The following is a 14,900-nucleotide window of genomic DNA, read 5'->3' as shown; positions in this document are numbered from 1 at the left end:
ATCTCCACTCGATGTCCAGGAGTCCAGTTTAGGACTAAGACGGCCAATGGTTGGCTTTAATTGTGACAAGGGAGGGTCTTTGAGAAAATCAGTAGCCTACATCTAGTCAACACTGAAAACCTCAAGAGATGCATTTTCCATAGTAACTCACACTTGATTTTGTTATTTTCTTTTAGCCTGGATTCCCTTATTTATTTACTATTGTCTTTAACTTATGGTAATTTTCCCGTATCATTGTCATGTCGGCCATAACATTTCTAAAAAAAGACTCCAAAGAAAGGTGTGCCACAGAGGAAAACCCCGTCTGCGCTGCACTAGGATGTCCGCAGTGAATTTACTCCAGCCAAGAGCGTGTAAAACAGTCTCCCTGGAGTCAGCCCTCTAACCAGTGGGCTTTGGGCAGCTCTGACATAAAATCCGATCGCTCCAGCTCTCGAATGGCTCTTGCGGGTCTGTACCTGACCTCAGAGCAGTGCCCGCAGTTGGCCGAAAGGGCAGCGCGCAGGGCGGAGCCGGGGCTCGGGAGCGCGCCCGGGTCCGCGCCCCTTCCCGCGGCCGGGCGCGCTCGGGGAGTGAGTCTTTGTACAGTCAGGGCTTCAGCTGGGCAGGGCCAGCTGTTAATCCTCCAGGCGGACACCGGGGCGGGGGGGGGACATGCGGCATATAGGTGACGTCCGCTGGTGAGAAACACTTAGCGCAGGTAAAAGGGTGGAGGCGAGAGGGAGTTCCCACCTGTTGCGTTCTTAAAGAAATGAAGACTTAAGAAAATACCAAGGAGGGGCCGATCGGTGTCTTTCGGACGCGCCTGGAGCCCCACCCTCGGCCAGAGGAAAAGCCCCTTGGGTGAGAGGCAGGAGCTTCAGAGAAATCGAGAAGAAAAGCGCCTCTCCTCGCGCTCCACCTCCTCTGCTCGCACTCCTCCTGCGCGCCGGCCCAGCCTGCACCGGCCGCGGCCCGTGTCTCCGCCGAGCCCTCGCATCCCGGCCTCCGGGTGCCTCGGCCGGCGACCTGTCCCCGAGTCCTCCCATGGCGGCAGCCCGACCCACAAGCTCCCCGAGCGGAGCCCTCTGCCGGCAACTCCTACTGACCCTCACGGTGAGTGGCTGCCCGGCCACCGGCTCCCGGGAGGGGGCTCCGACCGACTGGGGAGAGGAGGGAAACTTTGGAAGCAGGAGTGAGTGGGGGTGGCCGGCAAAGCGGAGGTTAATGGACCTCGGGCTGGGTGAACAAATGGAGTTGGTTGGGGTAGGGGAGGGAAGACGGACAGAGGATAGCGACCGGCGCCGCGATCCCGAAGGAAACGCGAAGAGTGTCTCCATAGATGTAAGCAGCGCTGGCAGATAGGAGACGGAGGCACGAGCTGCAAACGCCCATCCAAAACCGTGGCCTCTGGGTACGAGCGGGGGAGCGCCGTGTGCCAGCGCTGCGCCTCCGCGCCCGCCGCGATTCCCGGGGAAGGCGCAGTCCGCTTCTGCCTCGGTGCGGGGTTCAGGCCGCGGAGAGACGGAGCCGCCGGCTGGGCGTGACGGAAAGCGCGTGTCCTTGGGTGAAAGAGAGGACTACGCGCCTCTAGGGAGATTGCTCTTTGTGTGTGTGTGTTGGGGGTGGGGGGTGGGGTGGGGGTGCAGCGTGGGGGTGGTCTCAACCCTCTGCGCCTAAAGTGAATGGGCGGGCACTAGGTGACCCTTTGCATAATTTCCGTTGTCTGCACGTGAGGTTACTTTCCCCTTAATTTTAGGGGAAGTGATCGTTCCGATCTCTTGTCCCTGGAGGCATCTGGCTGCTTCTGTCCCCCTGCCTTCCTGCTCTGGCTTCTTTCTCACTTGAAACAACACAATAGCAACGACCCTACCTACCCGGAGCTGGGAGCGAAAGGGGCTGGCCTTATTTGGGGCGGGACAACTCCCTCCCTGGCAGCAAAAACCAGAAGATTCCCAGTGAGAGGAATCCAGTGGGAGGGAGCAGCATGGGAGAGTTTGGGGTTAGAGCTTCCGCAGACTGGACGTCCTTGGTTCCCTGGAAGGAGAAAAGTTAAATAGACCAGGTGCAAAAGAGTAGTGTCCTTTCATGATGAGCTTCAGGTTTTGGGGCTCAAGTCAACCTTGAAGGACAAGGGACAAACCTGGAGAACAGACAGCAGGAAGATTCCTTCTGGGAGTATGGAACTGGGGGCCTGAAATATTCGGATAATTTCCCCTTCTCTACTGCTCTCATTTTACAGCAAATTCCTTAAATTTTTAAGTAATGAAATTGTAGTTGTTGCTATTATTAGAATGTCTTTCCCGAGGAACTCCATGGACTTCAAACCCTTAACGAAATTCCCAGAGCACAATAGTAACATAGACAGGGCCAGGTGCACAGCAGTTAACATTCTACAATTGAGGAAACCAAGAATGGAATAAATAACAGTCACGAAATATGTAGTTGATGACAAAGGAATGAATTTTGGTTAGATTCCTGATAAAGTTGCTACTTCTTTTTAAACCATTGGCCATTGTTTTTTGAAGGAAAAGGCTGATTAGGCATGGGCGGTAATAGATGTGGCAATAAATAGCATTGCTCTACATGTGCTTACACACAGAACTTCCTGTGTGTCAGCTCAGATCCTTTTTAGAAGAAAGCAGGTATAAGTGAATAAACTCAAGTTGAATTATCCTCATTCCTTGGCCTTCCTTGGCTTCAAAACTGCATAGGGCAGAAGTGGGGTAGAGAAAAAAAGAGCTCTGGCTCTGGCTGCGCCCCTTGTGCTGCTACATTCTAGCTAGAAGCTTGGCGTGAGTTCCTCAAGTTGTTCTGATGCTCTTGTGCATATTTGTGTGCAAAGCCCTGCCGGCCTCAGATGGTTGTTGTGGTTGTGAGCCCCCAGTGTGATAGAAGATATTATTAAATAAAAATGTCTTTGGGGGACACGCTTTGCATTTCCTCCTCCCCATACACCTAAGTAATCCTTCACTGTTCTATAAATCAGCCTCTCCCACTTCCTAATACTGCCTCACCTCGCCTGTTTCTTAATCACTTGAACTCTGGCTTCTGCCTAAACACCGAGTGAAGCTTCTCTAAGATCATCAGGGATCTCCACTGCTAAATCCAAATCATTCCTTACACAGTTCCACCTTGTAGATTGTGCCTTTACTCCTGAAATTCACTCCTCTCTTCTTCCACCCTTCCTGACCACCTTGACTCCCTATTCTCGGTCCTGTTCCTAAAATATACCGATGCCTACACATATTAAATTTGTATTGCTAACATGGATGTCTTCATTGAACAACAGGCCTTTATATCTCTCTACCTACTATGATGTGTTACACAGCATTTATTATCTTCCCAGACAATGTTGCTTTTCTTCTAGTGTTCTGTATTTCAATAAATGACACTACCGTACACCTCGTTCCTCAAGTAGGAAGTCTACAAGCTGTTTGTTTTACCTTCCTCACTGCTCCCCTCTCCTAATCCATCATTGAGTCCCATTATATCTACATTCAGAAATATCTCATATCTCAATATCTTTACTTCTGTCCATCACCTCTGCTATTACTTTTTGCTATTACAAATAATGTCACAATGAATAAACTTGTATATATATCATTTCATATACGGGCAGGTATATCTATAGAACAGATTACCAGAAATGGGATTGCCAGATAAAAGTGTAAATGACTGGATAATTTTGGTAGATGTTACTAGCTCCCTCTTTCCTCCGTAAAAGTTGTATGTGTGTATATATATATATAGTATGAGACTACTTGGTCTAGGCAGTTGTTTGGCAAAAGGTAAATTTGAATTCATACCTCATGCAGGACACCACAGAAAACTCCAAACACATGTAAGATTTAAATGTAACATGTATACCATATTGATAATAGAGGAAAACATGGTGAATTTCTATTTAAATTTGGAGTCAAGAAGACCTACTTATGGCTCAGATTTCAAAGCCATTTATTACAATTGAGAAAATCAATTATATTAAAACACACACACACACACACACACACACACACACTTGTCCATGGCAAAAAACTAAACCAAACCAAAACGTCATAAGCAAAGTCAAAGGTAATTGATAAACTGGAAAAAAATATTTGCAGATCATATTTTAAAAGGCTAATCTATTAATATATAAAGAGGTCATATAGCATGAAGTCAAACATGAACATAGACATGAAAAATACCCATAAGGTAATAAAAATGGCCCATAAAAATGTTTCAGCCTCACTCATAATAAGAAAAGATGAATTTAAAACTGCATTGAAATCTCATTTCTCATTTGGTAAACATCCAAGAGTTTGGAGAAATAGAAACTCCCGCAGATTGTTGGTGAGTGTAACAAAAAGTTACAACCTTTCTGGACTGTATACACTTATATCAAATGCAAATAGATATTGTTTTACTTCTTCCTTTTTAATTTGTATGTATCTAATATCTTTCTATCTATTCATATACCAGCACTGCATTTTGTTAATTATTGAGACTTCATAGAATCTTTCAATATCTGCTAGAGCTAATATCCTTTTATTGCTTTCCTTTTTCATAATTTTCCTATCTATTCTTAACTATTTATTTTTCCTTATGACCTTTTAAATCAGCTTATCTAGTTCCAGAAAAAACGTTAAGATTTTTATGGGATCATAAAATTTAAAATTTAACTTAGTGAGAATTGATATATTTATGTTGTTGATTTTTCCTATCCAAAAGAATTATATGTCTTTCTTTTTGTGCAACTCTACTTTTGTGTCCTTCAGAAATGTTTTCAGATTTTTCTCAAATAGGCTTTACATGTTTCTTGTTAAGTTTATGCCTTGGCATTCTCACTTCTTATTGCTTTTGAAAATCATTTCTTCTCTTCCATTATATTATTCAACTGGGTTTATTTATGTGTCTGAAGACTAATGATTTCCGTATTTTAATAGTTACTTCTGCTCCTTTACCCAAATTATGTTATTGTTTTATAGTAATTTATTGGTTGATTTACTTGGGTTTTCCAGTAAATCCACATCAAATGCAAATAGAGATTTTTTTTTAACATCTTCCTTTCCAGTTCATGTGCGATCTAATATCTTCCTCTTGCCTAATATACCTTAATGTGATGTTACCCATTAATGATGACCTTGGAAAGTCTATCTTCTTTCTGAATTTAGTGGGGCTGCCTCTAGTGCTTTCCCATTGATGTTGTGATTATAATATAAAAATCATGTTGAAAGAAGTATTTATCAATTTCTGTGTTTTGAGCCTTTTTAAAAATATGTAAGTATAGTTACTGAATTTGTTCAAATGTCTTTCAGCATCTATGGTGGTGATCACATGCCAGGTCTTTTGTAAACTAATTAATGGCTTGAGGTTCCTAGACAAAGCGAGTGATGTGAATGTGGTCCACAAATCCACGCAAGGGCCGGTTTACTTCTGACTCAACCTTAGAATGAAGGTTTAGCATTCGAGGTCCTAGTGGGCCCCTAGTCTCTCAGATCTTAGGCAGCCCATGCTTTGATTTCGCTCTCTGAGGCCATCAAACCAGAGTCAAATCTTTTCAAATTGGAAGTCATTTCTCGGTTCCTCTTGCCACTCTGTGTTCTAGCTTTATCCTCAGTTTTTGCCTAGCAATTCCTTGCTATATGTTTTAGGATGGTTAAAAAAATGTATCCATCATTTTTAGTTTGGGCATGGGAGTTTGCCTGAATGAACTAGTTGCCGTTTTTGGAAATGAAAATCGTTCCCCTCTGACCCATTCCCACTGGTCAAACTTAACCTTATTCAAATAGAGAGCTACTTATGTAATTTATCTGCTTAAAGCGAATCTGTGGTTTCTTATTATCTTTAGGAAAAAAGATCCATATACTTTGTTAATGCTGTCCCAGTTCTCTGAATCCATTTTAGACATCTGTCCCTCTTATGCTATATGCATCAGCCATTCCAGATTTCATTTTCAGGTCTGTGTCATCGCTGGGCCTTAACATATCCACTCTGCCTCCTTTTGACATGGCTAACTTGTGGCTACTCTTTGGGTGACATCACCTGGCTCTTTTTTTTTTTTTTTTTTTTTTTGGTGAGGAGGATTGGCCCTGAACTAGCATCTGTTGCCAATCTTCCTTTTTTTGCTGAGGAAGATTGGCCTTGAGCTAGTGTCTGTGCCCATCTTCCTCTATTTTGTATGTGGGACACCGCTACAGCATGGCTTGAGCAGTGTGTAGGTCTGTGCCTGGGATCTGAACCCGTGAACCCCAGGCCGCCAAACTGGAGTGTGTGAACTTAGCCACTATGCCACTGGGTTGGCCCTCACCTGGCTCTTGAACAAAGCTAGTTCCCAGTGCTCTTCCCTAGCACCCTGTACTTCCCCATCATAGGATTCATCTTACTTTACTGAAATTACAAATGTCTTACCCTTGAACTGAATGTTTCATGAAAATCACGTTTACTCTGTCTGGTACATAGTAGAGATTCAATAAATACTTATTGAGTGCAAAATGAATGGATGTCCAGGACACTATTATCCAAAGTATTATCTTAATCTGGCCATTTCTCACCTTGTTCAACATTTTTACCTTGGTCCAAGTCACCATCCTCCCCCTCTTAGACTCCTCCTGTAGCTTCCAACTTGGTCTCTTTGCTTTCACTCCTGCTCCTCTGTGGTCTATTCTCACATAGTCACCAGAATGATTCTATGTAAATACTCTCCAGATTATGCCGCTCTGCAGCTTCTAAACTGCTGTTGCTTCTCTTTGCATTCAGAATAAAATCTGCACTCCTTAATACAGCCTGTTAGACTCTGCGTGATACGTCCCTGGTTGTCGCTTTAATATCATCTTGTGTCACTGTTTCCTCACTGTGCTCTACTACTATGACCTCCTTTTTGTTCCTCCAACACACCAGGTGAAGTCCTCCTCCAGACCTTTGTTCTGGTTTTTGCTCCCCCTGGAAGACTCCTCCCCAGTCAGTGAACTGCTTTGCTTCCTCATTTCATTTAGGCTTCCGGTCTTCCCTTGGTAAACCTTTCTCCCTGCTTTATTTTTCTCATAAACAAATTGCAACATTTGTCTCTTGGCATTATGTGACCTTTGTGCATTTGTGTATTTTTTTTTTTTTTTTGTCTCTCATTCTAACATAATCTCCATGAGGTCAAGGACTTTGCTTTGTTCACTGCTGTAGCCTTTGAACACTGCCTAGCACCTAGTAAACAATGAATGTTAGTTGAGCGAATAAGGGGATATATGCTTTCAGTCATCTCGAGCTGGACTCCTCAGTCATCTGATTCTATTCCTATTCTCTCTCGACTCTGCAGCCTGTGAAATTCATTTCATCTTTTAATTTCTAATTCAAATACAGTCTCTCCATTGTGTCCATCTGTAAATTCCAAATGAAATGTAATCTCTGTCTTGCCTGATCCTTCACATATAATTTAAAGGGGATAATTAAAGGTTCTTTAGTGTGTATTGCAAATAAAAATTTTCATCTAAATTTTGATGATTTTAATTTGTGTTTATAGATTTTGTAAATAACAGTGTAAATGCTAGTTAGCTATCTCGCTTTTGGTTGAAGGCCTTGGCAGAACTATAGAAAAAAATTGTGGTCTTTCAGAAGCATCTGTTGTAAAGTTTCAGAGGGAACAGAATTAAATTTCAATGTGTTCAAATATATATTGTATTGGAGTTGGTTCACCATAAATCAGTAACTCATTTAAAAAGTTTTAAGTGAAATATTTTCTAAAATGACCTTAACTCTGGTTTATGAGAAGATGCACCTTCAAATTAAGTTCATATTTAAAGTTATTTGCTTGTTTGTGTGGGGTCATACATAAATACTCTCCAAGTCCCTCCAAGGCGATAAGTTAATGCTTCTCTTTAAAAACATTGGGATTTTTGTTTAGGATATTATTAATTTGGTATCGTAGCTTGTAGGCAATTTTGAATTAATTGAAATAATTTGCTAGCTCATCACATTTGTTTTGGTTTCACTTTCCTATTTACATACCTGTGCTGCCTTCCTCATGGTTTTTAGGGCTCTCACATAGGTTGGCATTTGTTTCTCAATATATCCACTGACTTAGAGAAGTTCCTGTTAACTCCATTTTACAGAATAGGAAACAAAGTCCAAGAGGGCAAGGAATTCTGAGGTTACATGCTTTGTGAAGGAGGGAGCCATGACTCTCAGTCTATTGTTTTATTTTTCCCCTCCATACAATTTTTTCTGATTTCTTACTCCAGTAAGAAAATCAGAAATGGAGAAAACTCCCTTACTTCATTTTGCCAACTATAAAAACTGATTTGTAATTATACAAATTTATAATTTATATAAAGTATACATGCATGAAAAGGATTTTTTATGCATAATTTGATTTGATTTTTTAGATCTTAACATTTGCCTGTGATGCCTGCAAAAAAGTGACGCTACATGTTCCCTCCAAACTAGACGCTGAGAAATTTGTTGGTAGAGGTAAGAAACTGCCAAAATATGAAATACATCCTAATTTGATGTGCTCTTGTAAAATTAGTATAAATTTTTAGAAGGATAACTGTATTGGAACTAATTAGTTAAACTAATATAGTACATTATAATTGGTAATACATACAATGTCATTCCAATGAAAGGAATATTGGTTTTTATTGAAAAATATGATTATATGAAGCAGATAAAAAGGTTTAGTTTCAGTAATAAAATAATTATCAATATTTACATTAGATGAAGGATATGGTATATGTTATAACATGCTTCTATGAAATTGTGAAATAGTACTGAAACTATTTCTTGAGTTGTTGTTTTTGGATTTTCATCCTAAAACATTTTGGCGTCTTATTGACATTTAGATTCACATATTGTTTTTTATCAATTAATTTTTTTCACGTAACTCAACTGTGAAAAGATCAAATCAATGAGAACACAGAATATGATGACTATTTAACAATAAAGAGTTCAGTAATATTTTAATTTAACTACCAATTTTAATCCTCTAGATATTGTTTAATTTACTTCAAGTGTTCTTATGTGTTACTCTATAGCTAATTTCAGTTAATAAAGAAAGACTTTTTTCGATGTCAGTTTAAATATTCAAACACTGGAGTTCGTACGCTTTTATTTCAAGACAGACGTCTCTTCTTTAAAAAGATGTAAAGTAGGTATTAGAAGTGATGTATTTAAGCACAACTTAATTAAACATATGGTTTCATTTGTCCTTTTACAAATGCAAAATTTAAAAGTGGCAGTGTAATTAATTTTAAGTTTTTGGCTCCCCCACCAAATATGTAGATTACTGTTAAAACTCTATATTGTTTTGTTTTACCTTAAAAATGATTGCTATGTATATTGTCTACAGTTAACCTGAAGGAGTGCTTTAAATCTGCAAATCTAATTCGTTCAAGTGATCCTGATTTCCAAATTTTAGAAGATGGTTCAGTCTATACAACAAATGCTATTCTTTTGTCCTCGGAGAAGAGAAATTTTACCATATTACTTTCCAACACTGAGAACCAAGAAGAGAAGAAAATATTTGTTCTTTTAGAGCATCAAACAAAGGTATACAAAACCATAAAAATGAAATATTTTCTTCCAGTGTAACTAGCATTACCAAGAAAGACGTGGAATCAGAAAGGATATGGAATAGTTTAGCTTGAAGAAGAATGAAAACCATGACAGAATTTAAGTGTTCAAATGGAAAAGGGTTGTGCAATATAGGTTATTACAGATTGTAATTCCTTTCCATGTGGGACACAAAAGGAGAAATTGGGATATGCTGCGGAGTAAGAACTTGAATTAGACACAAAGCAGTATTTTTCTTGACTGTAGAATAGATTTCCAAAACCAAGTTTTGAAACTCTGTCTCTGGAGGTCCCATGTATCTTAGCATAGTTTGTAGTCTTAGAAAATAGATGACTATTTTAGGTTGAGGTTCCTATGAGGTTGAGGACCTTATATAGCTTGAGGACCTCAAGCATCTTATTATATTGTGACGTCCAAGATCAAAATGACTTCTATTCAACCATTGGCCATGACTCACTGCAGCAATTTGAGAGTTGTCACCATGTTTTTCTCCTCGTTCTGACACAGATCTCTCTGTTGGTCCCCTGGCTCTTCCTAGTTACTGGTGAGTGGAAGATGCTTATGCTAAATTTAGAAGGGCGCACACTCTATTTTCTTTACGAATCTCTCCTCCCATGTGTTTGCATGGCAATATGGCAACAGTAATTTTTTTTTTCAGTTTTGCTTCTAGGCTTCCAATTCCATCTCTCTTTCTTCCATATTTCTACCAAGTTATTTTCTCAAGAAGATGGCTGTGATAACAGGGCAGCCATTTCTTCATTGCATTTTTGCAGTGTTGACGTTTAGTTTGGTTTTCAAGCACTACCGTGGTTTTACACCTCCCCAGCTAATCCTCACGAGAGGAGAAAGATGGATCAGAGTTCTGATGTTTGAGAATAAAGTAGTCATTCACTTTATCATTTATTTTTCTTTCTTCTAAATTGAGGTACTAAAGAAAAGGCATTCTAAGGAAAAAGTTCTAAGACGTGCCAAGAGAAGATGGGCTCCTATTCCTTGTTCAGTGATGGAGAATTCCTTGGGTCCTTTCCCACTTTTTCTGCAACAGGTACACTTTACTTTTCTTCCACTGTGAAAGTTTGTGGTTTCCATCTTTTTTTTTTTATTTGGACAATGAATATGCAGTTATGTAAAAAATAGTTGTGTATGAATATATGAGTGAATGAGTATGTGTATTATGGGTGTAAATAGATATCTTTATACCTATGTATACTTTTTGAAATTTTAGTCATGCAAAGGCCATTTATAAAACTGTAAAACTCATCTAGCACTCGCAAACACATGGTTTCTTAATGAATTTTCGTATCAGCAAGGGTATCACAGAGCCTGGGCATAGTCTAGAAAACCCCATTATTATCTTCCATAATGAAGGATGAAATCGCTGATAAAAGAACAAATGCCATGAAGGGGAAAGACATACACCTTTCTGTTGCTTATCTCCAAGTCCACTGCTTAAATCACGCTGGATCCACATTTTCTCTCTCTCTTTTAATTTTACTGGCACTCCCAGCAAATCTTGCTGTCTTCCAATATTAGCGGACACTAACTTTCAGTCTATGACTTGGGTTTCTTTTCCCTCAGTTTTTGAAATGGTGAAAGAGAATCTTCCTTTATATTCCACCAACAAATTTAATGCAACTGAGAGAAGCGCATATTAAAGTTGAGAAAGAAATTGTTAGAAAATAATTGTGTTCATCATCCTGATACAAGAGGATGAAAACAACTTTGAAAAAACTTACTTTTTGAATCAGAATATCACACTTGCCAGGAGATTGCGCCATTTCTATTCTCGTTTTCTTTCCCCCTCTCAGCTCTTATAATAAAGAGGATGCTGACAAATAACAAAAACCAATTAGGGAAAGCATTTTCCAAGTTTTTGCCCTGCAGACAGTATATTTTAAACCCAGTGTCTTACATATCATTTTATGTATAATAAAAATTCAGGTTTAAAAAAATTGACAAAAGGAAATGTTAAATGCTCAGAATACTTTGTTTTCTAAGACAGGAAAAGTCTTAAATGTTTGGTCCATATAGGCACCATTTAGCCTTTAAAGTATTCCTCAGTTATTCTGGCAAACTAAGATGATACTATGTTATTTTCCTCAGGTCTTGCTCTTGAAATCTCTCAATTATTAGGCTGCCTTATTCTATTGCTGCTTTTTATTCATACATAATAATAAATTAAAGAGGGTGATTACTTACTGCAATAAATATGGCAATGTGATTACCATATTGCTGAAAGTTTTGCTGAAATAAAAATTTGTCTCTTCTATATATAATGTCTATTTTCTAGATTCAATCTGACACGGCACAAAACTACACTATCTACTATTCCATAAGAGGGCCTGGAGTTGACCGAGAACCTAAAAATTTATTTTATGTGGAGAGAGATAGTGGAAACCTGTTTTGTACTCGTCCTGTGGATCGTGAGGAGTATGAATCTTTTGAGGTAAAGTCTAAAGTTTACCGATTGTATAAGTAGTTATTAACGTTGGCTATTTCATCTTTCATTCTCAATTCATTTGCCCTTTTCCGTTTTCTGAGTTTTTGTTCTATGCTCTGGCTGTATCTGATATCACAGACTTAACTTGAAGCAAAAAGAATTTTATAGAATAAATGGCATTAGGTTCTATTAGATTGTTATTGGTATTATAGTTTTACTATTTTTTTTTTTTTTCAAAAGAAGAAAAGAGTACCACGTTGAAGAGCAGTTATTTAGTTGGCAGAAAAGATCTGTGAACCTCTTTATGGTACAGAGAGAGAGACCATAGGGGGTAAGTGAAGTTCAGAAGTTAAGCATCTGTACTTTTGCAATGAGAGAAAGTTAACTTGTGGTGAGCCAGTGAGGAGTGTAGACAGTGCTTAACTAAGATTATTCAGTGTTTTCACCATCTGGTTAACTTCCCATGGTGGAAATGAGAGTTAATATATAAGAATTTAACCTACTGTTGTATTGATTTCCCAATAGGACCTGGTCATTTTGCTTACTTCAATTTTAATTATTTTACATCTATTTTGAATGAATGAATTATTCATCGGTAGACCAAATTAACTGAATAGACATGTAAATTTTGAGTTAAATGTTTAGGTTTAGAATTGCTACAACATGGCCTTCTAAGTACCTGTGATGTTCTGCTCTTTCTTTGATAGCTGTTATGAGAAAGATTGGACTTGAAATTCGTATTATAAAACCAAAAGAAATTGCATTCCACACACAATATGCAGGCATTCGTCTATTTCTGACTCCTTGTTTTCACATTTAAAAATACTTATGAAGAGAATTATTTAAATATAACCATCAATATGCCTTAAATCCTAAATAGTAGAAAATAAGATAATATTCCAGTTAACTACAGCTGGGGAATTTGGAATCCTCAGAGTTTGAAGTTAAATAAGATCCAGAAAGTTGTATTTTAAATCCATGCACCTGAAACTTTCAAACAAAACAAAACAGTCCTCAAGACTATTTTGGGAAAATAATAATAAAACTGTTACACTCATGAGCAACAATACAGCAATGGTGAGGAAAGCAAAATTGTCTATGTTATTATATTACATAAATTTAAGCATAAAATGTTATAGTACCCCATGAAATTAACCACCTCTTGTAGCACCAAGGTTATGTCCATATCTAAAAACAGTAACAAGTGGTGAAACTCACACTGCAATGCTGAACAGTTTCATTTTTGCTGTTTTTCTTATTTTACTCTCTTCACAGCTAATTGCCTTTGCAACAACTCCGGATGGATATACTCCAGAACTTCCACTGCCCCTAGTAATCAAAATTGAGGATGAAAATGATAACTACCCAATTTTTACAGAAAAAACTTACATTTTTAAAGTAGCTGAAAACAGCAGAGTTGGTGAGTACCTACGTTAACAATATATGGGAGGCAGCACATCCTGCTGGCAAGAACAAGGGACTTGCCAGTCAGGCTGCTGTGGGTGAAATTTTACTCTGCCTTTCACTAGCTGTGCACTGTGATCTTGGGCAAGTTTCCTTATTGATAGCCTTAGTTTCCTTATCTATAAAATGGGATGTCAGTGTGCAAGGTTGTTATGAAGATTAAATGAAGCATAATACACATGGAATGCCAAGCACGGTGCCTGCAAAATAGGGGTTAATCAATAAATATTACTTTGCCTTCCTGCGTGAGATAAAATAAGTACGTGTAAGAGAAAGTACTCTAAAAAGAATGTTTTTGAGCAACTGAAATCTTAGCCTTGAAGAGAGGTACTGGTGTTCTATACTGTCAAATGATTGACAGTATTCTGGGCATTATCATAAAGGTCTTTGAGAATAATACAAATGTTTTCTCAATCTTATGGAAATGGACCATTTCAGCTGGAAGTCAGAATGCGGTTTTCAAGTCTTCCTCTAGAAAGATCTAACTAAACCGAGATTTTTCAGAGAAACCTGACCCATCTAATCTATTTATGTGCAGGCTTACAAAAAGAAAAAGATTAAAGAATAATTAGAATTCCTTAGTCTAGAAATACAAAGGCCATGAAAGGATGTTATGTATATTTATAAAATTATACATTAAATACAGTAAATATGGATGTGGTCACTAAATTCCAAAATGTTAGAATGCTGGGATACTTAAGAGGAAGTGGTACTTTATATAGAAGTCTGCAAATTTGTAAAAGCTGTTACTCTGATATATAGTTAAGTGGTCCAAAACTTTTTTGAGATAGATGGAGAGGAGTGAAATAAAGGGAAAGTTGAAAATGTAAAAGTTTTGGAAATTAAAGAGGATTTTTCAATATGTAGGTTCTACTGTGGGACAGGTATGTGCAACTGACAAAGATGAACCTGACACGATGCACACGCGTCTGAAGTATTCTATCCTCGCGCAGTTGCCAGCATCACCCACGCTGTTTTCTATGCATCCAACTACAGGCGTGATCACCACATCATCCTCTCAGCTAGACAGAGAGGTAACATAAATATTAACAAATAAAACCTGATTATCACATGACTATTTAGTAGTACGTGTATTTCTCTGTGTATCAACTGTAGATATGTTTTGAGAAGCATGTTGTGAATCTAATTTTAGAAAAATTATTATTTTAAGTATGTTGATGGAGGTCACTAACTTTGCAGTGTGCCAGTTTTGAACTACTAATTTGTTCTCTCCTGAATTGTATGTTTTATTAAATCAAATTTCCTAATATAAATGTTATTTATAGTATATATACTTGGACTATAATATATACACTTTACTATAGTATTTATAGTATAAATACTATATATTTATAGTAAAAACAAGAAATGTCAAATATGAATGGTGAAACTTGTGGAAATGTTTGGAAATTTGTTCTCTGCAGGTAATAATGATTCTTCTGTCTGTGTCGTCTCTTCCTCAACAATCTCATCT

The 14,900-nt window shown here is 38.3% G+C and overlaps 1 protein-coding gene across 4 annotated transcripts in view; it reads left to right on the top strand.

The window, feature by feature from the left end:
• Positions 1–626: 626 nt before the first annotated feature.
• The window catches only part of DSC2 (desmocollin 2), a 34,059-nt gene continuing 19,785 nt past the window's right edge, over positions 627–14,900 (top strand). For 2 of the 4 annotated variants that reach the window (XM_087439101.1, XM_087439102.1), the window contains exons 1-7: positions 627–1,095; positions 8,337–8,421; positions 9,299–9,498; positions 10,457–10,567; positions 11,813–11,968; positions 13,238–13,382; positions 14,294–14,460. In XM_087439101.1, the coding sequence (XP_087295227.1) occupies positions 1,027–1,095; positions 8,337–8,421; positions 9,299–9,498; positions 10,457–10,567; positions 11,813–11,968; positions 13,238–13,382; positions 14,294–14,460 (933 nt within the window). In that variant the 5' untranslated portion in view covers positions 627–1,026. Of the gene's footprint in view, positions 1,096–8,336; positions 8,422–9,298; positions 9,499–10,447; positions 10,568–11,812; positions 11,969–13,237; positions 13,383–14,293; positions 14,461–14,900 lie in introns of all 4 variants that reach the window. The other 2 variants (XM_014781304.2, XM_014781306.2) reach the window with 2 other exon arrangements.

The sequence above is a fragment of the Ceratotherium simum genome, chromosome 14 (assembly GCF_057802395.1).
Source record: "Ceratotherium simum simum isolate JZ-2026a chromosome 14, ASM5780239v1, whole genome shotgun sequence".
Lineage (NCBI taxonomy): Eukaryota > Metazoa > Chordata > Mammalia > Perissodactyla > Rhinocerotidae > Ceratotherium > Ceratotherium simum.
This window is presented reverse-complemented; position numbering and strand designations above follow the sequence as displayed.